This window comes from Phacochoerus africanus, chromosome 11 (assembly GCF_016906955.1).
Source record: "Phacochoerus africanus isolate WHEZ1 chromosome 11, ROS_Pafr_v1, whole genome shotgun sequence".
NCBI classification, from domain to species: domain Eukaryota; kingdom Metazoa; phylum Chordata; class Mammalia; order Artiodactyla; family Suidae; genus Phacochoerus; species Phacochoerus africanus.
The window spans coordinates 93,087,478-93,115,164 of record NC_062554.1 but is presented as its reverse complement, the minus strand read 5'-3'; the positions used below and the strand labels follow the sequence as shown (position 1 = coordinate 93,115,164).

At 38.6% G+C, this 27,687-nt stretch overlaps 1 protein-coding gene across 2 annotated transcripts in view; it reads right to left on the bottom strand.

Moving 5' to 3' along the window:
* ELAPOR2 (endosome-lysosome associated apoptosis and autophagy regulator family member 2) overlaps positions 1–27,687 on the bottom strand; it is a 181,981-nt gene that overhangs the window by 55,536 nt on the left and 98,758 nt on the right. Inside the window, exons 1-7 of one of the 2 annotated variants that reach the window (XM_047753104.1) lie at positions 22,629–22,688; positions 13,213–13,408; positions 8,829–8,976; positions 5,586–5,672; positions 2,837–2,942; positions 1,378–1,530; positions 677–765 (exon numbers count right to left, since the gene is read on the bottom strand). In XM_047753104.1, the coding sequence (XP_047609060.1) occupies positions 677–765; positions 1,378–1,530; positions 2,837–2,942; positions 5,586–5,672; positions 8,829–8,976; positions 13,213–13,376 (747 nt within the window). In that variant the 5' untranslated portion in view covers positions 13,377–13,408; positions 22,629–22,688. Of the gene's footprint in view, positions 1–676; positions 766–1,377; positions 1,531–2,836; positions 2,943–5,585; positions 5,673–8,828; positions 8,977–13,212; positions 13,409–22,628; positions 22,689–27,687 lie in introns of those variants that run through there. The other variant, XM_047753103.1, reaches the window with a different exon arrangement.

Below are 27,687 nucleotides of genomic sequence, written 5' to 3'. Positions count from 1 at the left end.
TAAACAAATAATTAAAAAGAAGTTACATGCTATTTCCATCCTGTGAATCACTGTACATATGTTAATAAGGCTGTGCTTCTCTTGATATTATTAATTCTGAAAAAATATGTATATAACTGTTAAAAACAGCAGTAATTTATTGAGTACTCACTACATGCCAGGCACTCGGCTAGGAACCTTAAATTCAGTATCTCGTGTATTCTCATGGTAGCCTTATGAAGTAGGTCCTGACATAACCTCATTTTACAGATGGGAAAACTGAGACTGAGAGCAAATAACTTGCCCACAGCACTAATACACAGTAGATGTGAACATCAAAGCCAGGAAGACAGGCTTCGGGGCTTAAATTCTTCAATTTCTTCTGTGCTGTGGAATGAATAGTCAACAGAGAACTGTGTACAGCACAGGGAAATCTACTCAATGTTGTGTGATAACCTATAAGGGAATGGATGTGTGTATATATATATATATATATAACTGAGTCACTTGGCTGTACATCAGAAATTAACGCAACATGGTACATCAACTATATGTCAATAAAATCTTTAAAAATTTCCTCTGTGCCACCTACACACATGTACTATAAATCTGCTCATCTAGCTCTCTCATGCACAAATTCAAGTCTGCTTAAACAGGGAAGAGGGGTGGGATGGAGATGACTGAACATGGCCTGTACCTTTCCTTCTTCATCACATGGAGTGTGGATCTGGAAATAGTCTTTCATGGTACAGGGAGGGCGCTCCGTACATTCGCTGGATCCCTCTTCTGCAACACAACGCATTTCAGAAATGAGTCATTTACTCTGTGACTCGAAGAACAGGCAAAAAAGAAAACCAAAAAATAAAAAAGCAGACAGATGAAAAGCAAAAATAACCTCACCAAAAGAGTTTAGATAGAACTAGCGTAGGCCTAAAGAAAGGAAAGGCCCGCATTCATATTTTTCCTACGGCAATAAATATTTCCATGATACCCAAGGAGCAGGTAATAGTTTTTCCAAGAGAATATTAGATTTATCCCACTATCAGTGAACACTGTAAGTTTGGAACAACTTAAAAGTCTCTAAGTACATCTCCATGCCAACGAATCATCTAAAAGTAAAATATGACCTTTTTTAGATGAATATAAACATACCCAAAACAGTTACCTGTGGGGTGTGGAACAGAAAACATCACAGACCAAGGGAAAAGCCCTGCAGAAAGGGGTAATAAGAGGTCTGATTTTGATCCATTCAGTACTGATGCACTTCAGCACTTTTATTTCGGGCCCACTGTTTCCATCACATTTTATGTGTGACTTCTGGCTTATGACTCTATACTCTCCACCAACATAAATTTTGAAAGAAAAGAACAAAGAGTATAAACTGGATACCTGTCTTACCTGAAAACTGGGAGTCCTCATCACACTTGATGCATTCTTTGGCTCCTTTCTCAGAATAGGTGTTTCTGGGACAAACCTGGCAGATGAAGGAACCTGGTTTGTCACTGAAGGTACCTGGCTTGCACGGAAAGCATTCCGAGGTGTACGCCACCCCTGTGGGATAACAAAAAACAGAGCATGGGAGAGAGGACCCAAGAGCAACAAGCACATCAGTACATTTCTGCTGCCTCTACCACAAGTGTGAGAGAAATATGAACAGTAAGCTTGGCCCAGGTCTTTGATGTTCCATTAACTCAACACCAAAAAGGCATTTACTCTGTGCAAGAACTGGGATGGATACCAGATGAAACACAGTAAGTGGAGCAAAAACTTCAACAAGAGATTCAGATCTGCTCAAGGTATATCGTCTGTGTATAAACTCATCTGTCAAAAGACAGCTCCACTAGTCAGAAGTGGGATAAATGCTAAGGTCCCCTACAATTTCCTACCAGTGTCTCATCTTTGTGGCAACCTGATCCCTTTTTCTCCACGGCTCCCTATGTCACAGACAAGACTTGAGGGACCCTAGGAAATGCTCAACTTTTCTTCTGCTTTGTAATTCCAGCCTTGGCCAGAAGATGTCCCTACACTAATGAGTTAGCATCACAGGAACAAATACACAGAGAACATATTAAAATGTAAGCCAAGCTTTAATAAAGGAGAATCATTACTTTAATTAAAAGTAGCCCTAAATGAGAATGAGCCATGCCAGGGTTTTCTGGCCACTCTCCTGAGCCAGAAGGGCCCAGCTGGTTAGAGAGGCAGAAGGTATAGGAGACAGGCTGAAAGATGTTTATTTCACTGTTATGTTTATGGAAACAGCAGTGACCAGGGAAAGCACTATGTCTGACACAACAGAGATTTCTCGAGCGAATAATAAGCTCTTATAGATTATTTTTATTTAAGGACACCTCCAACTGTCATTATGTTTACTTTTTCATATAGTTTAAGGATAGGGAAAAAACCCAATCAACTTGCCAGGAATAAAACCAGCATCTTTAGACCCAGATGACACTGAACATATTAATTTCTGTCTCACATACCACTGAACCAGTGAAACCAACAATGTAATCTAGATGTTAACTAACTATATTTTTCTCTTCTTTTTTTTTTTTTTTTTTTTTTTGGTTTTTAGGGCCGTACCCGCAGCATATGGAAGTTCTCAGGCTAGGGGTCTAAACTGGAGCTACAGCTGCCAGCCTATACCACAGCGACATTATCACGGGATCCAACCACTTCTGTGACCTACACCACAGCTCACCACAACACCAGATCTTTAACCCACTGAGGGAGGCCAGGGATCGAACCTGCATCTTCATGGATACTAGTCAAATTCGCTTCTGCTGCACCACACCAGGAACTCTGTTAACTAACGATAAAATGTGACAGGTGACTACTAAAGCAGACTGCTGTGAAATACCTTCAATTGTGATATTTTTTACCAGCACTGGCTTGACTGCTTTAGAACCCATAAGGATGCCTGTAGTTCTCCAGTACAGTATGTTTGTGCCTGATTTCAACATTACCTGTAAAGAGAAACACAAGATGCTCAAGGTTGGATAAACCATGCTACTTCCAACCATACCTAAAAGGAAATCCCTTACACAGTTTTCAATGCATTATAATGAAATACCATAATTTGGAACCCACATCTACTGTTTGGTTTTTTGGGGGGTTTGGGGTTTTTTTTTTGTTTTTTTGCTTTTTAGGGCCATACTTGCAGCATATGGAAGTTCCCAGGCTAGGGGTCAAATTGGAGCTACAGTTGCTGGCCTATGCCACAGCCATAGTAACATGGGATCAAGCCATGTCTGTGACCTATACCACAGCTCATGGCAATGCTGGATCCTTAACCCACTGAGAAAAGCCAGGGATTGAACCTGTGTCCTCATGGTTACTTGTCAGATTCGTTAACCACTGAGCCACGAAAGGAACTCCTATATCTACTGTTAATTGAGAACTAACTTCTGCTTAAATTCACATTTTCTTGAAAAATAGTTGCAACCCCAAAAACATAGTAATGAAGAAGGAAAAAAATTCTTCAAGCCTGATCAAAAAAAAATAAAATGATTTTCAAACCATTTGTATCAAGTCTTGGCTTGTATTTAAAAGGGACTCATTTGGAGTTCCCGTCATGGCACAGCAGAAACGAATCCAACTAGGAACCATGAGGTTGTGGGTTTGACCCCTGGCCTCACTCAGGGGGTTAAGGATCCAGCGTTGCCGTGAGCTGTGGTGTAGGTTGCAGACATGGCTCAGATCTGACATTGCTGTGGCTCTGGTGTAGGTCGGCAGTGTAGCTCTGATTAGACCCCTAGCCTGGGAACCTCCATATGCCACAGGTGCAGCACTAAAAAAAAAAAAAAAAAAAAAAAAGGACTCATTTTAGAGACTCAAAGACACTTAGCCCAGTTACATATTTATTGGCTACCACTACTCATAAATAGATCTTTGGGCTCAGAAAAACAAAAAGGCAATAGAATGAGTTCGCTTCCTCTTAAAATTTTTTTATTTTTATTTTTTTAATTACTAAATGAATTTTATTACATTTATAGGTGTACAGCACTCATCACAACCAACACTACATCAGCAACAAAAATAGGACTGCTCTTACAGAATTACCTGATTTAACTCTACGACTCCACACCTTAAATACTTCTAAGTCTGACACTCCCTTCCTTTACCACCAGAACAGCTTCATATTTATAAATCAAACGACTTTGACGATAAATTTCATGTTGATTCAGTCAAGGAAACTAATGCTAAGGGTGCCCTGCTTTCTTGCTAGCCGCCCTTACTGTTCTGTGCAGTCTCCAGCTGGCCAAATTCAAGCAGTATGAAATTAAATCATATCCTACCACTTTACCCTGCCAGACACTCACAGGAGTAGTTCACTAAGTGCTTGCCTCTTGTGTTAAGTCTTTACAAGTGAATAAAGGACATTTGTTGCCTCGGGTTACTGGTACCTTAAAAGCCCAGCACACTGAATGCTTAGGTGAACGGATCTTTAGTGGTACGAATACCACTCCCAGGCATACAGATCAAAACATTTCTCTGAGAGCGTATATTACATTAATCACTCAAGGATAAGGTATCTGGTACAACACAAAGGCAAGGATGGGTAGTCACTAATTGAAACAGAGTTCAGTCTGCAGGCACCACACCAGGCCCTCCCCAGGTGTCATCTCATTTACCTCTGCATGACTGGTCTTGTTTCTCACATGAACTATCAGACTCAAAGGGAGAAAGCCCACTGCCTTAAGAAACACAACTACTTGGAGTTCCCGTAGTGGTGTTGCCATGAGCTGTGGTGTAGGTTGCAGACACGGCTCAGATCCCACGTTGCTGTGGCTCTGGCATAGGCTGGTGGCTACAGCTCCGATTAGACCCCTAGCCTGGGTACCTCCATATGCCGCAGGAGTGGCCCAAGAAATGGCAAAAAGAAAAAAAAAAAAAACTACTCTACAGCAGAGTTATATTTTAAATCTATGTCTCACTCCAAAGAGAAAGAGCCTCAAACAGTAGCAGACTCAGAGGCTGTGCTACCTGATAATTCCCTTCAAGCACTGAGAGCTGTCCTTAGAGAAAGAGGTAATTACTTTATGAGATACAACCAGAAAGGACAGTGTTTTGAGCAACAGGTAGTATATAGATAGAAGGTAGATTTTAGCTCCAGACACAGATGAATTTTGTAACGTGCAGAGCTGTCCAACAATGGAGTCAGCACAGCCCCAACAAGACAAGCTTGAAAGTCACTTGCTGGGGAGACTGCAGAGGAAGCCGGATGAAAGGAAACCAAGGACCCTTCCAAGGCCAAGAGTCCCTGATGGCTCTTCCCTAGGATGGGGACATCAGTAAACTTATATACTCAGAGGTACGTACGTTAGCTTTGAATGGACTTACTTCTTATTAATGCCTCTTCGAAAGGCTGGAGGGTGAGGGCGAAGAGAGGGGAAAGGAACCAAAAGAGAAACAGAAAGGCAGGAAAACAATACAGAAAAGAGCCTGAGTCTATGGATTTAGAGGCAATTTCTTCCCTGGCTATAAATTTCTAAATTAAGAAACAATTTGGATTTTTTTTTCCTTAAAACAAACTTTTAAAAAAATGGTTGGGAAAAGGAAGGAGAAAAATGGGGGTGATGGGACAGGAGAAGAACAGAGAGACTTACAGAATGAGAGCCCCATTCTCCATTGTCTGTGAGTTTTACCCACTTGTCAGCGGTGGTGTCCATCTCCTGGCACTGATCATTTTGAATCTGTGAAGTAAACACAAGGGCCCCAGTAAAGCTTCTTGAATGATGGCTTTAATTTAATTTGTTATTCAGCACTGGACAGACTGCCATAGCTTTTTTCGATGCGTACCCCAACAATGGTCATGAGTAATTCTCAACAAGTAAACACACCAAGACCTCCAGAGCCTAAGTGACAATGGCATATGAGTGAGTAGTTCTAAGTAAACCATCCTCATTACTGTAATAAAAAGCCTAGCCCCATTAATAAGTGGGGGAGGCAGGCAAGCAGGAGCGTGGGAGACAGAGGAGGAGAGGGCAGTTAACACTGAAAATTCACGTAAAGGAGAAAAACGTCATTACAGAAATCTAAGAGCTTGTAGTCACCAGGCAGGACCAATAGTATAAAAATAAAGCTTATTTTTACAAAAATTTATTCGTTTTAACTAACAAATAATGAAATCTCCTTTGTTCTCTGTTCCCCAGGACTTAATCCAAATGTGTAAGTAAGTGGCTGCAGCCAAAGTCAAAAGCCCCCAATTTGTATTTGGAGGCAAACATTAATGACCTTCCATGCCAATTCAAATGAAGACAACTAATATATTTAGTACCAAACACCTTTGTGCTTTCCGGACAATTCCTCCAAAATACCCAGGGGTTGGGATATACTTTTCTAAGTGTACGAAGAATACATAGACATCAAAAATTAGGCCACCTTTATAGTCTTACACAAGAGTTGACAACAGAGTAGGGTTAAAAAAACATCTCATCATCTATACTTCTGCCAAAATGGCTAGTTCTCTCTTTTCAAGATCATTTTTTCACTTCTTCCCTCCTCCTGACCAGTTTTAAAAACAACATTAAAACCTTCTCCATAAGAGCTATTTCCTAAAGATTCACTAACTAGAAAATAGATCCTTTTAACATCCAAATACGAGAGAATACCAGCTACTGAGGGTATTTGTTTTAAGAGAATTTAAGTGTCATGTTTATATTAAAAGCATAATGACAATCCTACTGGAAGCATTGAGCCATTTTTAAACAAATATGGACCCTAAAAATACCTTTGGTGGTCAATGTGTGGATAAGCTAAAAGCTTTTTTTCCAGCTGAAATCAGACATCAGGGGTGACTGTGACATCTTACTGCTATTCTGGAGACCTGAGTTCTGCTATGCAGTCTAAACATCACTAGTAAAGGTATAACCTTGGTCTGATCACTTACTCTCTCTGGGTTTCAGTTTAATCATTTAAAAAAAAAGGACAGAAAGGAGAGCTAAATGAAATTCCTGGACTCTGAAAATTAAAAACTGCATTGCTTTCAATTATATAATGGTCACAGGTACAAGTGCATCTTTCAGTTTTCAGACATTTCCTTTTCACTAACCATTAACATGATGATCATAAGGTAGTGACCCTTTGAGACAATAAACTGCAGCTATAAACTGAAATCAATAAAAGGGGGAACATGAACTTGCCATCGCTTCTCTATCACCAGAAGAAGAAAGGCATTCTTTTTTTTTTTTTTTTTTTCAGTGGCCGCACCTGTGGCATATGGAAATTCCCGAGCCAGGGGTCGAGCCACAGCCACTGTAGAAGTAGTTATGCTGAGTAGTTATGCTGCGAGCCACACGGGAAGTCCAAGAGGCATTCTTGAAAGGAAGTAATGAAACCCATGCCTTCAAAGTACCTTTACTGACAACTCTTAAATGGACAACACAAAACTAAATGCTTATTCTAACAATTATACAATCACCATGTTCTTAACTTTTAGGTTTAGTAATATTGCAAAACTGTCCCATGGAATAAGGAATCATTCACTCTGTGAAGTGTCTTGCAAACAAAATGTAACTTCAAAAGCAAATCTATTTGAATATTGCTTAATATTTTCAACTCATCAAAGGATATCAGAGCTAAGAGGCTCCTTGAAAGTCTGGACTACAATCCACTTTATAAACAGGAATGCTGAGGGCTGGAAAGTTAACTTAATTGTCCAGCAACACACAACGAGCAATTGCAGAGCTGGGACTGAGCCAGAATCTCTTGACTGCTAATTTAAGGCTCAAACTTTTAAGGAAAATATCTCTTCATAGCAAACTTTTGATTTAGAATTCTCCATTATGAAGAGCAACATAAATTTGTTTTAGTCTTATCAGTACATTTACTTCTAAAACCTAGACCACAGAAATATTTTCCCGGTAACTTGCACAACACACACTTTTTTGGGGGCTTTGAGAAGTTAATGTGATCAACTTTTCTCAAACTTTTGAGTCACTGCCACAACAAATATTTGCAAGATTAGATCCAGTTTGTATAAAGCAGTTAAATAATTTTCATGGTAACAGATTATTCTGATAAAACCATTATTTTATCCTAAATTATGTTATGTTATTTAATCTCTTGCCAGAAACACTGACTATCTCATCCACTGATTCCTTTATATTGTACAAAACTGGCAAAATCAGAAACATACAGTCACTTCTAGTTCTTAAATATTGTCCATGAATACACTTAAATAGTTCAAATATTTGATATTATAAAGAGGAAAGAAAAGCCTTTAAAGAAAAACTAGGAGTTCCCATCATGGCTCAGCAGAAACGAAGCTGACCAGTAACCATGAGAACACAGGTTCAATCCCTGGCCTCCCTCAGTGGGTTAAGGATCCAGTGTTGCCGTGAGCTGTGGTGTAGGTCGAAGATGTGGCTTGGATCTGGTGTTGCTGTGGCTGTGGTGTAGGCTGGCAGCTGTAGCTCCGATTGGACCCCTAGCCTGGGAACCTCCATGTATGCCGTGGCTGTGGCCCTAAAAAGATTTTTTTTTAATTAAAATTAAAAAAGAAAAACTAAAACTTGTAAAAATATATTTTTAAACAAAGCAGCATCTGTAGTTATAAAAAAATTACAATGAATCTTGGGGAAAATATCTGTCACACACAAAGCCTCAACCAAATGGTCGTCTAATGATCAAATCCAAAAGCAAAACAAGCCATTGTTACTCTCCAAGGTGAGAGTTCAGAGGCAACGAAACAACATTAACCAGAAAATATAAAAATAACCACTTCTTTACATATCAAGACTTTCAGTTAACACAAAAAACCAAGGAGGCATACAATGGAGTGGGAACCAAGAGAAATTTCGCATGAATGTCCTTTAAAGAGTGAATTCTAGAATATAAAAAGGACTTACAAAGAACTCAAAGAAGATGTTGTTGTCAACATACTGGTACTCAAAAAAGACATAACCCGATTTTTTGAGGTGCACAGCATATATCAAGGACACCGTGCAGTCATCACGGTTGGACTCTATGTAATTTCCTCGGGGGACCCAGGAAGAGCTGTGGAAACAAAACCATTTCATGTCAGCACTTAGAAACTTCTTCTGTTCACAAGTTCTGAAACTCAGATTCAAAAATGGTTCCACAGAGCAGGGTGGGGGATAATTGAGGAGTTTGGGATTAACAGATACACACTACTATATATAAGATAATCAAAAAAACCTATTGTATAGCATAGAGAAACCCATTCAATATTCTGTAATTACCTATATGGGAAAGGATATAAGTATATGCATAACTGAATCGCTTTGCTGTACACCTACAATTAACATAACATTATAAATCAACTATACTCAAATATAAAACAAAAATTATTAGAGTTCTCCTGTGGTGCAGTAGGTTAAGGACCCAGGTTTGTCACTGAAGCAACTGCGGTCACTGCTATGGTGCCGGTTCGATGCCTGGCCTGGGAACTTCCACATGCCACAGGAGCAGCCAAAACAAAACAAAAATAAAATAAAAATTAAATTTAAAAAAAAAAGCAGTTCTATCAGCAAAGCACAGGAGAGGAATCTAAAACCCATGTGCAAATCAAAAGCCAACACCACCACTGGAAAAAGGTTTATTTCTTGTGGCACAGGACTTCCAAAATCATAGTTAGGTTATACAATCAATTTGCTATGCAACTGTTATTCTTTACCAAATATTTGATCTATAAATAAATGACCACTAGTTTCAGCAATCTTAGATGGAATTATTCTCTCAAGTAACATCTGTAGTTTTATTTATAAACATACACCTGGCAGGGAATAAAAAGGTTCCTTGATAATGAGAATAAGAAATCATTGTAGAAAAAAACCATTTTTTTGTTTGTTTGTTTGGCCATGCCCACGGCATGCAGAAATTCTCAGGCCAGAGATAGAACACATACCACAGCAGCAATTCAAGCTCCTGCAGTGACAACACTGGACCCTTAACCACTAGGCCACCAAGGAACTCCAGGAAAAGCCCATTGAAAATGAACCTAAGTAAAATACAGATCACAGTTTCACAGTATAGAGAAGGGGTAAAAATCTGATTGGAATTTTTAATCTAAAAAATAAAATGAAAAATTAAAAAATACACTCGTGAACAAAATTTGTGTTGTAAATCTAACCATAAACTAATTCTTAGATTAACCAATTAAGAGCCAGGATCAACATTTTGGCCCCAAAAAAACTTCTAACCAAACTGTATTTTAGTACAACTTACTATCCTTCTCTTCAAATTTAACTTTCTGTCTGGATGATAAGACTGAGATTTTGGCAAATTCTTTCCTTTTTACTAAGAGAAAAAAAAATTGAAGGAAAGACGGAGACTTCCACATCCCAAGATGACTCGCTAGCTGGTATTGGATTTGCCCTTTTCTTTAGCAATCTAGTACACTAAACTCACAAAACACATTCAGGCACTGACAAGAGGCAGTGCAGGACTGAGATTCCTAATGGCAGCAAAATACATGAGACAAAGCCCAAATTGACCCCAACCTCATTCTTCAGGATACTTTCCAGACTATGGCAGTGGGAGATAGCACCCAAGCAGAGCAGTGGTCTGGTCTCACTGAGCTGAGGAGTGGAGAGGAAAGTCTGGGGCAGCTGAAACAACTGCAATTTGTTTACAGGCCTGGAAACCAGAGAAAAGAGGGGCTCTGGAAGTCCATATGAAGTGTTTCTGTAGGTCCAGGCTTGGGGTTGGGGTGTGTGGACCCACCCAAGAACGGCCGCTACAAAGCTGACACATCATCAGAGAGGTCGCTTTTCTGTGAGGTGCCAGAGCTCCAGGCCAGCCAGAGAGGAGAAAATTTAACACCCATACTGGACATTCATCAGAAACTCCTGGATTGCCACATTCTAGGAACAAGGGCCATGCCTGAGAGTAGGTGTCAGCTACTTTTTTCATAAAGGACCAAAGAGTCAATAACTTGGGCTTTGTGAACCGTCTGGTCACTCCTGCAACATTTAACTAAGCCATTGTAGCTCAAAAGCAGCCATAGAGAACACCTAAATAAATGAGTCCAGCTGTATTCATACAACTTTATTTAAAAAACCGAGGGAGGGCCCACAGGCCATAGTTTGCCAACTCTTGCCTTGGAATTAAGTGTGAAACCAATAAAAGCCACCCTAAAAAATTATATTTTTTAAACCAGACCTGAGGGAGGTCAAGGCACTCTTCTAGTAAATAAACTGCCTCCCAGAAAAAAAAAAATTGACACCTTTCAAACAAACAAAAAAATCCATGTTCCTACATTTTAACATTCATGATGCCCAAGATACAATAAAAATTTACTAGAAATGAACAAAGTGGGAAAGCGTGACCCTTGAGGAAAAAAGACAGCCAAAAGAAAAAAATATTAAAGACGGCTTCTAAAAATATAATCAACATCAAATAAAATGAATATACTGAATGAAAGGATGAGGAATCTCAACTATTTTCAGGGAAATAAGAACCATTTGAAAAGCTACATGGAAATTCTGAAACTGGGAATTGCAATATGTGAAATTTAAATTTCTTTGAATCTACAGAAGAAAATAGTTAATGATAGAGAAATAGAAACTACGTCATCTGAAGTATAAGAGAAAAAATTGGGGGTAAAAAATGGAACCTCAGTGACTTTTGGACAATACCAAGTGGCCTAATATACATGTAATTGGAGTCATAGAGGAAAAGAGGGAGAGAAAGGAGCAGAAAAAAAATTATTGGCGAAATAATGGCGAAAAAAATCCCCAAATTTGCTGACAATGTCAACATACAAATCCAAGAAGCTCAGTGAACTGCAAGCAGTCTAAGTATAAAGAAAACCAGTGCTGAGCACATCATAGTCAAACTGTTGAATAGCAAAGATATAGAGAACACTTTATAAGCAATCGGGGAATTAAGGACACATCATATAGATGGGAATTAACCCTACAAAATATAATTGATTTTTTATCACAAACAAGGAAGAGTTCAGAAGGTAACAGAACAGACATTTCTCCAAAGACAGACAGATGGCCAAAAATCACATCAAAAGTTGCTCAACATCACCAGTTAGTAGAGAAATGCAAATCAATGTGGTATTGCCTCACACCAGTCAGAATGCCCATCATCAGAAAGCCCACAAACAATAAATGCTAGAGAGGGTATGGAGAAAAGGGAACCTTCCTTCACTGTTGGTGGGAAAGTAAATTGGTGCAGCTACTATGGAGAATAGTATGGAGGTTCCTTAAAAAAAAAACTAAATATAGTAAATCAATATGCTACTTGATCCATGGTTAGGTGAATCCACCAGATGTAGAAGGGTGGATACAAAGGGCCAACTGCAAAGTTACAAGAGGATGTTCAACTCCAAGGAGGGTCAATACCCCTAATCCCCACATTATTCAAGGGTCAATTGTATATGGATGTGTGCGTCTCATATAATATAAATACACACACACATATATACATCTCATAAATAGTTAGAGGAATAATCCTGTTAATGCTATCTAAGTCACAACCCTATATGATGAAATTACCATTACCAGAGGGTAGAAATGTCACTTGGCAGTGAGAAAGAGACAGGTAGAAAGCAAGGGGGCTGGAGGGAAGGGGCAAACACATCTGTCATCACAGCTAGGGAAGTCCTCAGCATCTTTAGCTTACAGTAAAAATTTTGAGCCTTGAGACACCATCCTTGTCAGAAGGTAGCCAGAGTCCAAAAGTTAAATTCTCCCAAACATGGCCATATAAAAGGAAATGTGACACTGTCAACACAAGAAAACAGGAAGGGTCACAGCCCAATGATAAACATTTTGTGTTTTCTCAAAACAATTTAACATTCCTCCAATGTTTTCACAGGCAAAGCTAATGGAAATGAGCAAAGATGCTTTCCACTTTAGCTGTTTAACCTACTCTCTGTAACAGGAGATAATCAAGTGTCTAAATGAAGGTTATACATTTTTCCTTTCAGAATAAAAGAAAAAAAATTAAAAATTATACATTAAAATTAGAGAAGGGTATATAGAAACAACACTGGTTTAAATATAGTATAAATATATTATTAGAAAATTAATTTGTTTTTCTAATAGCTTTATTGGATTTTTATATATAGTATCTATTACATCCTAAGAGCAATTCTTTAATCCTCATGAAAACTCAGCTACAATATTCAAAACATGTGACTCCTCGAAATCATTTTATCTATAATCCCAGCACAACTGAGAAATTGAGATTATTATCCTCAACTTCTTTCTGGAAAAGAGCAACCAGACCCTTATCATGGCTCCTTTGGATTCTTACTTGTTACAGCCATCTGGCCGGCTGTCAGAAGGGCCAACCACAGTGTCCATGAATGTTGCAACGTTGGAAAATCCAGCTGGCAATTCGTCCCATTCATCAAATTTGATGCCACTGCCCAAGGAATAGGTGCCTTCACCACACTTACTGCATACCTGGTTCTTCATTTCTAGATACTCCCCAGAAGCACAGGAGAAAGCTACAAGGCAGAGAATGGATAATCCATTAGTCATCGCACCCTCCCATCACTTTTCTCCCCTTCACATTGTCACCACACACGTGTATACACGGAAAAGAGGGATTATTCTTAGGTTTGAATTCCTAACTCTATCTGGCAAATGCTAAGCGCAAATAAAATGTTGATCCAGTGAGTTACATAAATATAATGGGGACAAAAGGAAGGTAGTGCTTCACATGCAATAGCTAAATAAGTATCTCCACTCCGAAACTATGAGTCCATGCTTTCTTATTCACAACTCTCACCTACTCATTTCCACAACCTCTGTCTTTTTACTGATGTCAAGTCCTGTGCTAATTCTAAGAACTGGAACAATAGATGGCAGCCACGGGCAACATGCAGAACAGCTGACCCAGTTATAGAAAAGACTGCAATTCTGCTAAGTTATTATTCATTCAGCAAATGCAAATCTATGTCCCCAGTTGTGTGGCTCCGGGCTCAGAGCAGTATTAGTGACTCAAACGTTGCAAAGAGTTTTCTAATCCTTTAATCAGGATATTAAAGAAACAAGAACAAAATAAAACCTCCAAATTATCCAATGAAGAAAAACGAATCTCCCAGCAGACAGTGAAGCAAGAAAGCCGCCTCACATTAAAGTAGACTGTCCTTTTAGAATACATTTGGAAACATGGCAAGATATAAAAACAAGTTAATTTTGAAAAAACTAATTGGAGAATTAGAGCTAAAACCCACAGTTATCTACTTACTCATCCACTGAACCAATATGTTCTCCTTCAGAAAATCTTAAGATGCTGTACAATCAACTTCTAACCCTCAAATTAACATCTCAAAATAAGCAGAACATCAGAAAATAAGAAAAGTTTAGGCAAAAAGTACTGCATGCTGGCTATAGGGTCAAAACTATCATGGGATCAAGTTGTACCACTTCCTAATTCTGTGACCTTCAGTGAGTTCCTTCACCTCTCCAGATCTCAGTTTCTGTCTCTGAAAAATGAGATAATAATCATAGTATTGCCAGATAGGGTGATACTGAGAAAATACAATATAGTGTAAAGTGGTTACCACGGTGCCCTGCATGTAAGAAATGCTCACAAGACATGATTAGATCACTACCAACACTATCAAGAATCACAGTTACAGAAAAAAATTTTATTTTACTTTCTAGGAAAGTGATAAACAATATCATAGGAGTCCCTGCTGTGTGCAGTGGAAATGAATCCAACTAGGAACCATGAGGTTACAGGTTCAATCGCTGGCCTCGCTCAGTGGGTTAAGGATCCAGCGTTGCCGGGAGCTGAGGTGTATGTAGGTCGCAGACACGGCTGGATCTTGCACTGCTGTGGCTGTGGTGTAGGCCAGTAGCTGTGGCTCAGATTGGACCCCTAGCCTGGGAACCTCCATATGCCACAGGTACAACCCTAAAAAGAAAAAAAAAAAACAGTATCATAAACCAAGAGACCACATTGCACTAAACCAGGGGTCAAGACACTAGAGCTCACAGGCCAATTCTGGCTTGTTTTTTGTAAATAAAGAAAGTTTATTTATTTCTGTGTCAGAAAGTTTTTTACTGACACGCAGTCCCAGTCATTCATTTATATACTGTCTGTAGCTGCTTTCACAGCAGGATGGCAGAGGTGAATAGCTGTCAGCAGGACTGCACTGCCTGTCAAGCTGAAAATATTTACTTTATGATAAAACAAGGCTATCTTCGAAGACAGTTTAGTGTCCAAAACTGAACTTTTAATTTAATGAGATTAATTTTTTAATGATAAGTTGTTCAAAGAGACCCTAGAATATAAAAAGTAGATGACTGTGTTTGTGTTATTTCAGAAAGTGTTCACTACCCGTAAAAGTCATTAAGAATATTCCTGACTCTTTCAGAGGTGTTTCCTTATCTAAGGTCAGAAGGCAAACAGAGAGAACGTTAAAAGTCTGTACTGAGCATTTATAACACAGTCAGTTCTTTTTACTCTTAATAGTTATACAAAGCTCTAGTGAAAACTAAATTGGTGAATAATGAATGATTGCTCCTGGAGAAAATAAAGAGTTACGCTCTTGTGAGGCTCTGGTCATATCTTTATCAGCAGATCAATATATAACCTTGTTTTATGTGTATTTCAGTTGAAAAGCATCTGATTTAACATATATTGTTGATTCGGTAACACTAAACTAGGCCAAAAACACTACTATTTATACTTGAACTAAGCTTATTTAACACATGAATTTTCTCCAAAAGGACCAGGATAGATTTCTTGCGCTTGGGATCACTAGCCAGAATGTCAGCACTATTTTAAACAGTAAAATAAACATTAAAAAGCACAAAAATGCAACAAACATGGCATTACATCAACTGTGAAAAGGACCTTGTCGGCAGTAATGAGAAAGCCAGTGTCATCTTGCTCGACCTCAGCTAGGATCATATGGTCAGGTGACTCAAATGTGTACTGTTCTATATATGTCTGCAAATGATGGCCAAAGTATTGCATGTATTGATTTGAGAGTTACAAATAAAAATTTTAAGGTAGGTGAATATGCAGAAATGGAATCCATGAATGACGATTAATGCATTTTAACAGACCTGTGAAGGAGGAAGATATTATGCCCATTTGCCAGAAGAGGAAACTGCATCAGAATACATTTAAATAACCGGATTAGAAATGTATCCAGTTAACAAGTGGCAAAGCTGATATTCAAATTCAGCTGTCTGATTCCAAAGCTCATGTCTCAAGAAAATTCAATTCAAGCAATAGTTATTAAAATCAATGCAAAAAAACAAGCAATTTCTAATTAATTCACTGTTATATTTCGCATCATTCTTCATTTGCTAACGTGAACTATAAAACAATATTCTGTGCATTATAAAGCAGTAACAACTCCCTACCCTCAGATTTCTTAAGAAATTGTAAAATATTATAGCTAAACCACACATATTTATGAAATATTTTAGCAAGTTACTAACTTGCATAAATTTCAATGCCTTTTCTATAAAAGGAAAATAGTAATAATGTCTATCTTCAAGAGTTTGTGGAATACATGAGACATACCGTATAAAACATTTAGCAGTGTGCCTGGCATAAAGCATGTAATAATTGTTAGCTACAATTATTTATAATATAATTTAGGAATCTTGGACAGCTCTTTAGATGTTACAGCTCTTAAGAATAACTACGGTGAAAGTTTGTCAAATGGGTATAAAGCCTTTAACAATACAGGAGAGCTAAAGAGTCTAAAGCTTCTTGAATTTTAATCATCTGCTTCTCCTCCATCTTTTTTTCCATCCTGGAAGCTAGCTCTAGAGCCAGACATCAAAGAAAGGGAAGAGCCATACATTCTTGTTAAACCCAATTTACTCCATGAGACGATGTCAGCACAGCCCCCACTCCACCCCTCGCCCACCCATTTTTGGCAGGCTGCATTGAGGACCAGCTCTTCCTTTTCTGATATCTTCTATCCTAATTGCATCTACTTTCTACTTTAACACTGCTTTCTTGGCCTTTGTTTTTTAGTTGGATTATAAGGGTTTTTATCATCTTAAGGACTACATTCTTTTTATTCAAATTTTTTTAGAGCACAACATAAGACGCTTTCAACAAAAGCAGTATGATAGACAGTTATTGTAAACAGCTGTATTTACTGTTGTGAATGTGAGTTTGATTACATTTCATTTAAGCAATTAGTCATTTCTAAAGTAAATATTATTTTTCTTTATCTACCTTAAAATCCTAGAGTAAGTGAATGGAAGATAAGCAAATAAAGTTCTGAGATAAGAACAGAAAGACTGTTGGCATAAGGTCACACACTACTTACCTACCAGTGGCCTTAACCTGGGATGTTCATACTTTACCTAAGCACCCAGTAAAAGACTGATAATAAAAACCTAACCTCAGAGTTCCCATTATGGTGCAGGGGAAATGAATCTGACTAGTATCCATGAGGATGGGAGTTCAATTCCTGGCCTCACTCAGTGGGTTGAGGATCTAGTGTTGCCTTGAACTGTGGTGTAGGTCGCAGATGCGGCTCAGATCTCATGTTGCTGTGGTTGAGGTGTAGGCCAGCAGCACAGCTACAGTTCCAATTAGACCCCTAGCCTGGGAACTCCCATATGCTGGGGGTGTGGCCCTAAAAAGAAAGAAAGAAAAAAAAAAAAAAAACTCCTTATATACACACAATGAAATACTAATGAGCCTTCAAAAAGAACAAATTTTTGCCTTCTACAGCAACACGGACAGCCTAGGAGGGCACTATGCTAAACAAAATAAGTCAGACAGAGAAAGACAATTACTTTATGATATCACATATATGTGGAATCTAAAAATACAACAAACTAGTGAATAAAACAAAAGAGAAGCAGACTCACAGATATAAAGAACAAAGTAGAGGATAAATTAAAAAAAAAAAAAAAAACTCAACCTCTAAAAGTCCAAACTGTAACCAAGAGATCATGTGCTAATCTCAGTGTTCTTTTTCTCAGCTTAATGCCTCTTCTCTGACACCTATTTCTGCTACCATAAACACTGAAATATGTCAGTATGAAAAATCAGCAGTGGACAATTAAAAAACATTTATGGGAGTTTCCATCTTGGAGCAGCAGAAACAAATGCGACTAAGAACCATGAGGTTGTGGGTTCGATCCCTGGCCTCACTCAAGGGGTTAAGGATCTGGCATTGCCGTGAGCTGTGGTGTAGGTCACAGACGCGGTTCAGATCTGGCATTGCTATGGCTGTGGCGTAGGCTGGCAGCAACAGTTCCGATTAGACCCCTAGCCTGGGAACCTCCATATGCCACAGGGGCGGCCCTAAAAAGACAAGAGACAAAAAAATGAAATGAAATGAAAAATAAAATATTTATATCCATTTCTCACCAACCAGCAAATAACTGGGTAATTTACTTAACCCCCCCTTTCCTCCATTCATTCACATTCCAAGAAGGACTTCCACCTTTCCCTCCTCCCTCCCAAGACCACCAGTGGTCCTATGAGACACCAGAAATCACTCTGAGAGTAAAAATGACATGAATATACAAAGCATCATTATCATCATGCAACCACCCCATACAGTATATCGAATAATGGTTTCTGAATTCAATCATTTATATGCAGATTATCATCTATGATTTATGCCTAACAATAGAGAACATCTATTTTTCATCTTTTCACCACAAGGGCCTCTTAGTTTTGCTTTTCTTCCTTCAGAAAACTCATGTTTTGCAAGATGATGGAAATCAACTGCATGTATTCATAATTCATCCATTTTTGGTATTTTAATTCAAAGTTATTTATTACTGAGATTTGTTTGCTAAAGAGCAAACAGTAATAAAAAGCAGTAATCAAAGAATTTTCTTTTTTTAATTTATTTTTTATTAGGGTATACTTGATTTACAGTGCTGAGTCAATTTCTGCTCTATAGCATAGTGACCCAGTCATATATATATATATATATATATACATACACACACACACACACATATATATATATTCTTTTTCTCACATTATCTTCCATTGTGGTCTATCCCAAGAGACTGGAAATAGTTCCCTGTTCTTTACAGCAGGACCTCATTGCTTATCCATTCTAAATATAATAGTTTGCATCTACCAACCCCAAACTCCCCATCCATCCCACTTCTTCTTCCCTCTCCCTTTGCAACCAGTCTGTTGTCTATGTCCATAAGTCTGTTTCTGTTTTGTAGATAGGTTCATTTGGGCCATATTTTATATTCCACATATAAGTGATTTCATATGGTGTTTGTATTTCTCTTTCTAACTTACTTCACTTGGTATGAGAATCTTGAGTTCCATTCATGTTGCTGCAAATGGTATTATTTCATTCTTTTTTATGGCTGAGTAGTATTCCATTGTGTATATGTACCACATCTTCTTAGTCCATTCATCTGTCAATGGACACTTGGGTTGTTTCCACATCCTGGCTATTGAATAGGTATAAAATGAACATAGGCCTGCATGTATCTTTTTGAATGAAAGTTTTGTCCAGATATATGCCCAGAAGTGGGATTGCTGGATCACATGGTAATTCTATATTTAATTTCCTGAGGACCCTCCATACTGTTTTCCATAGCGGTTGTACTAAATTTACATTCCCACCAACAGTGAAGGAGGGTTCCCTTTTCTCCACATCCTCTCCAGCATTAGTTATTTGTAGACTTGTTAGTGATAACCATGCTAACCAATGTGAAGTGGTGCCTCATTGTAGTCTTGATTTGCATTTCTCTAATAATTAGTGATGTGGAGCACGTTTTCATGTCCTGCTGGCCATCCATATGTCTTCTTTGGAAAACAGTCTATTCAGGTCTTCTGCTCACATTTCGATTGGGTTCTTCGTTTTTTTTGCTGTTGAGCTATATGAGTCATTTGTGTGTTTTGGACATTAGACCTTTTAATTTTCAATTCACTTGTTCAGTGAGATGTTGATGATTTAGTGAGTGAATGCACCATCATTAGAGGAAAGTATGTGGAAAGTACATTATTTCAATCAACAGATATTTCTTGAGTATCTAATATTTAGAAGGCAAACACAAGGCACTAAGGCTATTTTGGTGGAAAAGATGGAAACCATCCTTACTCTCATGGAGCATCTAGTCTAGTCTACGCCGGACTTATCTTCCTCATAATGGACTGAATTTACATTCCCCTAGGCTAAATTCACTATAAAATATGTCTTATCTATTAGCCTAAGTCAACAGCTAAATAAGAAATAATTACATATATTCATGGGGACATGATTAAGTCAATTCCAGAATGAAGATGAGCCAATATGCCTATTTTCTTCAACTGTCTCATGCCATTTACAAAAGATACATAAAACAAGGTTAAAGCTATAGACACTGTCACTACTGACTATTCAAGAAGGACATTCTTCCCACTATTACTCTTATTCACAGTCATTAGGGGAAGAACAAACAGGAAAAATAATGCATGGTCTGTGGGTCTCAAAAACAATAAATTTTACCTTCATCAATCTTTTAGCCACACAATTATCATTATCAGATAATTAAAACTTCAACTGCTTGCCAAGTCTATAAATCTTCCCATGGAAAATGCAAAGAAAGTAGGAAATGGCATCTGAGAGAAACTAAACATCAAACTGAATCCTGCAAATCTCAGGGCTCCTCTTCCTCCCTCAGTGCCAGTGACAAGGAGAATGCTTGAACACTCTCTTTTCTAAGTTCTTATCTCTGAAATTCTTAGAGAAGAAAGAATAATGTCTCTTATTTTACAGAAATGAAAGTGAGACAGAAGACTCCAAAACACGACATTAAAACAGGCCATTTATTGCTAATGTGCTGATTCACACAGGAAGGCATTTTTTTCCTGTGGCTGAAAGGAATCCTTGTTCTCATTCATTGAGGTTTTATTTATCATAAATGTCTTTTTGTCAAAATCCACAAGGCAGCAGTGCAGGCTGGCTGTAAGGACATCACCTGCCTGCCACATTCAAGGTGAGGCTACAGAAGAATAATGGGAGGTGATACTGTGCAAAATCTAACAGCAGCAGACACTGCAGTGTTCCTGTGAGTATATATTCATGAGCATTAAGAAGCTAAATTACTAATCCACTCTAACTCACAAGTGATGGGATCCGAGGCATGATGGGATCACAGATAAATAAAGTATGATGTGCAATAACACTTAAAATGATCAGAATGACCTAAAGAGACTTTTGAGATCATCTGGTACAAACCCTCCCAATATGGATGGCAAGTTTCCTCATCTGTGTGATGTGGAGCAACTCAGTTCAACTTTTCTACTGTCACTATGAGCAGGCTCACTACCTATGAGACTCCCAGGACTCCTCTGACTATCTAACAGACTCCCTGCAGTACTATGAAGAAGAAAGATTTCATTATGGCTAAGCTGAGAAAAATCCACAGTTCTTATTTGAAGTAAAGAAGACTAGCATTAAAACAAACAAACAAACCTCTGCCCTAGAAATCAAAAGACACAAGTTCTAGCAGAGCTGCCTAGCCACATGGAGTAACACAGGAGTTGCTGGGTTAAGTCTGAAGTGGTCTGATAAAATCTGCAGAACTGAATTCTTTAAGCCTGATCCTACCAATAACCATCTTTAACTTTTCATTCAGACTTGGGGATGAGGATGGAGGCCACGGAGATGAGTTGTTAAGTTCATGTTTGTGCAATTCTGTGACAGAGAAGGGAGAAAAAATCATTTTCACCTCTCATTTTATAAAGATGAAAGGAAGACAGAAAATATACAAAGGAGTACATTAGTGCAAACCAGTCCCACCTAATGCTCTCTAATTCCCTGTTCTCTGAAAAGAATATTCAGTGAAAGGACTGACTCATCTCTGCAAACTAATTCTCACCTTGAACATTCTTTCCAATGAGTGGGTCCTCACAGAACCTGATCAGCTAGTATGATATGACAGTCACTGCGCTTCATAGAGAAAACTGGTCAACCAGAATACCTGGTCCACCCATTCCACTCCCCCCAGAAAATCACCACCTCCTGGGAGGGAAACTGATCCATGTAACATCACAGCTACAATCCCCATTAAATTAGCGGAGCCTAGATTAAAATTTCTCATCTCTTTACACGTGAAAGCTAACTAAGATAGTGTAAAAAACATTACAAATGTATTTTATTGTGACTAAGAATAAAGAGACATCAGTGTTTGACGGGGAAGGAGACCAATTCCAGTTCATTGAGCACAGGATGAAACAAGTTTCTGGAAAAAAAAAAAAAAATACGTAACAGCTAAGGTCAGGGGAAGGAAAATGTTAAGAGCGTTTGATGAGGTCACCAAAGGGGGCAGAGCAATGCAACTGTGAAATCAGTTTTCTCAACATCCAATTATGTCCCAACACTTTGATTCTTATCCTCCTGAACCTTTCCTCTTCCTTATAAAGTGTCAGTCACCCTGTCCTCCCTGATAGTCTCTCTACCCTTGATTCTGCAGTTTTGAGGGCTGAGTTCTCTCATCTCCTTATAAAACACCATTTTCAAAGCAGGTCCCTCAACCACAGCTCCTGTCAAACACTACAATTGATATAAAGCCCATTTTTATCTACATCTTAACAAATTCATGCATTCCTACCTTTTACCCACCAATCATGTGTTGCTGAACAGATTTAACTTCAACACTTTTCCCACCTGGAATTTAATACACAACATCTCAAACAAAGCCTACTGAGGACAAAATGTTTCTGTCCTTTCATATATAGAAATGTCACAATTTTTTACAAACCTGAGTAGATTTCAGTGTTTCACCTATAGAAATGAAACATTGAAGGCAGTCTCCAGTTTGATGACACCAAAGTTCTTCAATCAACAAATATCTCAGTGATTGGAGCTATCGTACGATCCAGGAGAGAATTACAGCTCCTCTCCTCTTGGGAAGAATGAAACAGGACTCTATTCTAAATTAAGAATTTCTATAGTTAAAAAAAATACCAATATTTTTCTAATACATGTTAAATAATGAAAGTATCTGTATATTTATATCAAGCACCAACAATTTTCTAGTCACAGAATATAAAAAAAAACACTAAGCAACTTACTGTATTTGAGGATATAATTACAAATGTGCCCTCGATTCTGAATGTTATTCTCTTACCTTTCAGAAAAATAAACACAACTAAGAATAAAAATCTAGAGTTCCCATTGTGGCTCAGCAATGACGAATCTGACTAGTATCCATGAGGATGCAGGTTCAACCCCTGGCCCTGCTCACTGGGTTAAGGATCTGATGTTGCCATGAGCTGTAGTGCAGGTCGCAGACATGGCTTGGACCTGGCATTGCTGTGGCTGTGGCTCTGGCTGTGGCCAGCAGCTGCAGCTCCAGTTCAACCCCTGGGAACTTCCATATCCCCTGGGTGTGGCCCTAAAGAGGAAAAAAAGAAAAAAGAAGAATAAAAATCTACAAATAGCTCATTAATCAATTAAAATAACCTACCAAGCAGTATATCTGAGCCTTTAGATGCTATCTTGTAAAAAAATCCATTTACCTATAGGGGATATTAATTTGCATCACATTTCTATCAAGAGGTAAATATAAGGGAGCATGATGCCTCAAGAAGGCAACTAACACTTGTTCAGCAAAGGCTGAAGTGCTGTCCAAAGAGGCCAGACACCATAGGGATTCAGAACACAGACCCAGGAGCTAGATTGCTCAGTTCACATTCAGTTCTTTCTTTGATCTACCTATGTGAGGTAATATAAGTACTTATTTCACAGGTTGTTGGGAGGACCAGATGTGAATGAATACATGTAAAGCATTTACAATTGTGCCTGACACATAGCAAAGTGAAGACTGGCTCTTAGGATTTATAACTTATGACTAAGTTATCTTATTATATAGTCATATATTATATATCATATATGACTGCAGGCACTATAGATTACATATAGCATTTCATTTAAGCCCGTCAAACACCTGCCAATGACGTTCTCTAGGTCCAAGTCCTGTCCTTGGTATAGAACACTGGAGCCTATGAGATCTGCCTGATCTCTAACCCCACTCACTTTCTCCCTCAGCACCAGCCATGCAGTTCCCAGATCCCACTGAAAAACTGAGTGCTAACCCTAAGCTGCACCTCTGCCCATGTTTCCTCTGCCTCAAATGCCACACTGCTTCATGGAGGTAATTAACATCTTCCTCAGGGTTCACCTCAGAGATCCTCAGAAAATTAACATGTATGGCCCATTAAGTATGGAATTTAATCCCCATCTCAACTCTAAGTCAGGATGCAATTTTTCACATGAACCTGTCCAGGGTAAGATAACTTTCCAAGGTTATCCAGGACAAACTTCAAACTTGGACCTGCTTCACTCTGAGGTCCTCTTGACTCCTTCCAGGCAGAAATCATCCCTCCCTCCTTGGTAAGGTCACCCTAGGCATTTAAAACTATCTTGCACTTTGCCCCTATACTAGAAACAATTTATTTACCAATCTGCTCCCTTATTAGAATGAAAAGTCCCAGAAAACAGGAATCTTTTGTTCTTTTATTTTTGGATCCCTAACATCAAGAATATAGGAAATACTCAACAAATGTTCAGTGAATGAATTGAAGCTCAACAAACAGTTGTGGACTAAATACCTTGCTCAAGACTTATATGAAGTCTGTTGCAGACTTGGGTTTCATCCCAAGTGTCTATCACATTTGACGACAAACTGTGGGAGGTCTGTGACAGACCCCAATGCAGTAATGCTGTGACTGAATCTCATAGAACAAAGAAATGATAGGAAATCAGTTAAATCACAGCATAATGATAGGAAATCAGTTAAATCACAGCATAATTAACAACATATAAAAATTTACTAAATTGGCCAGGTATGTGATTTTAAATCAGTTTCCCCCAAAACAAAAATTAGCCAAAAGGGTCCAAATACACATTGGATACAAGAGTCCTATAAGCAAATTATAGGAGAAACAGAATGTGGTTAATACATACTAATATATGTGCTATAAATAATTACTATGTCTCTCAGAGACTTTATTATGAAAATGTTCACTGAATCCCTCCACGAAGTGGGTACAGCACTCGCCATTTTCCGAAAGTATTGGTATTTCACCACCGAAAACCTCAACATGCTTCTTCTGTTTACATGAAGTATTTCTGGGGATGAGTGTTCCATACAAAAGACATAATCACCATTCAATACCAGCAATCACCATTCAATACCAGCATGCTCTGTTTGCCCCAGTGCACCAGGTCTTGTACCAACGACAACTCCACACAACTGAAACAGACCATGTACTGAATCCTGGGAAAAAGCCTACACTGAAAAAGAGCTACAATTCCCCCAAAATGATTTTTTAAATATCTCACCCAGAAAGCTAAAACCAACTCTCTTTCCATGAGAATCCTTCCTCTTCTTTCAACTCCAAACTAGAACCAAAAGCTGTCAACTCTGCTCATTCTTAAGGCCATGAAATGTAGGTTATAAAAAAAGATCTGAGGTACACAATGAAAAAAAGGGAAAAATGTATTTGAGGGTGTTTTTCTAATCTGAATATAGAATTTTTAATCTAAAAACCAAATATTAGTTTACATAAAATACTGAAGTACAAGATTAAACTATGCCCGGGATACAATGATTTGATGCTAACATACCAAATGGGATTACAGATATCTTAAACAATCATCCCCAATTGGAATATGATGTGTTAAGGCTGTACCTGAAGTCACAGGCTGAGAAACACGTGGAGTAAGCAATAGAAGATGCACACTCCCCAAAGAAAGAGATAGCTTATTATGTTTTTATTCTCCCTCAGTACTCTAGACTTGTCTGAAAACACATAATTCAACGGGTAACATAATTCTATCCTAAATCCTAGTTCCAAGCTTTTATTTCTAAGGTTTGGTTTGAAATCTTATTTTTCTTTCATAGGACCCAACTGCTGGGCCATGTCACCATGATGAAACTGCTGAGTCCAGCAACTGCTGGCATCACTCACCATCCTACGTCTGGGCATGACTCAGGCACAGTTTGCAAGTAGCATGCCACTCCTGCACCCCAATACCTCCACCCTCTTTCATCTTTGAAGGACAAGTTTCTAATATCTTCCCGTGAAGATGGCCAGAAACAGCACTTTATGCCCCGTCCCCCATGAGGCCCTGGAAGCTCCTCCAGGCTGTCATCTTCAAGTGGATAAGAAACAGGCTCTACAGTCAGACATGTCTGTATCTGAACCCCCTATCTGCCACACCCTGGCTATATGACCCAATCTGCAGTAATTCACTTCACCACTTTAACACTGAGTTTTCTCATCAGTAAAGCACAAACACTGAGAGTACCTATCTGCAAGAGGGTTGTTGTGAGGTTACAATGGAAAATGATGCAAAGCAAAGCTCGAAAAGCAAAGCTCGAAGCACAATGTTTAGCATATATTCAGTACGTGAGAAATGGTAGCCAGTACTAGCAGCAGAAAATCTAAGCCACTAAAGAAATATTCAGTTATTACCACAACCGCATTCAGCAGTGCTTTGATGACCAGCAATGTTGTCAGTGCCATGTTTAATGCTGTGAATTAACTGAGCTTCTAAGTTACTTAGCTCTAGTAAGTTTCTTAGGAGTTTTAAAATAACCTGCCTTTACCACACAGAGAAAAAGTCATAATCGGAGGCCAGACTACTATCTTTCAGAGCAGATGTAAGTATAATATACAGAAATACATGCAAATTCAGATTTCAGGCAAACTACCAAAATAAAAGTGCCCCAGCCATCACATAAGTATTATCATTTTTAGGGTTTCTTTTTTGTGTATGTCTTTTTAGGGCCAAAGCCAAGGTATACGGAAGTTCCCAGGCTAGGGGTCAAATTGGAGCTGCCTGCCTATACCACAGTCATAGCAACACTGGATTCAAGGCTTGTCTTTGACCTACACCACAAGTCACGGCAACATCAGATCCTTAACCCACTGAGTGAGGCCAAGAGTCGAACCCACATTCTCGTGGATCCTAGTCAGGTTCTTAACCCACTGATCCACAACAGGAATTTCCCTAGGGTTTCATTTTTTAAGTACTATCATTTTTTAAAGTAAGTACAATTAATAATGACTTGATTACTAGACTGCGTTTTAGGAGAAGTTCTAGCTGGGGTGTCAAATTCATAACATTAACTGTGGAAGATTATACTAAATAATGAGCAAAAATACCCCTGGCAACTTTCAGGTAGAAATAATTTCTAATCAGGTATCAATTCTGAAACAGATTTTTGAACCCTTGGCCAATAAATTTAATCAGTAGTGTGTTAGTAAATGTTGAACAACCGGCTTTCAAGAGGCACCTGATTTGTAGTTTTTGCCAATTCCCACAGTGTAAATATTCTACCATGGCCCATTTTGAATGAACAATTAGTTCTCAAAAGACAGTGCTAGCCAACAGCAGCACACCACTTAGCTACGGAGTAGTATTCAAAATGGTTACATAGGGAGTTCCTGTCATGGCACAGCAGAAACAAATCCAACTAGGAACCATGAGGCTATGAGTTTGATCCCAGCCCTCGCTCAGTGGGTTAAGGATCCAGCATTGCCATGAGCTGTGGTGTAGGTCACAGAAGCGGCTTGGATCTGACATTGCTGTGGCTGTGGCATAGGCCTGCAGTTCCAGGTCCGATTAGATCCCTAACCTGGGAACTTCCACACGCTGCAGGTACGGCCCTAAAAAGACAAAAAAAAAAAAAAAAAGGTTACATAGTTTACCTCAGTAGGGTTGTTTACAAGAGAACCAAGGAATTAGCCCACAGGGAAAAGGCAAATACAGATAAATGATAGATATTCTAGGAAGGTGACAGAAGCAAT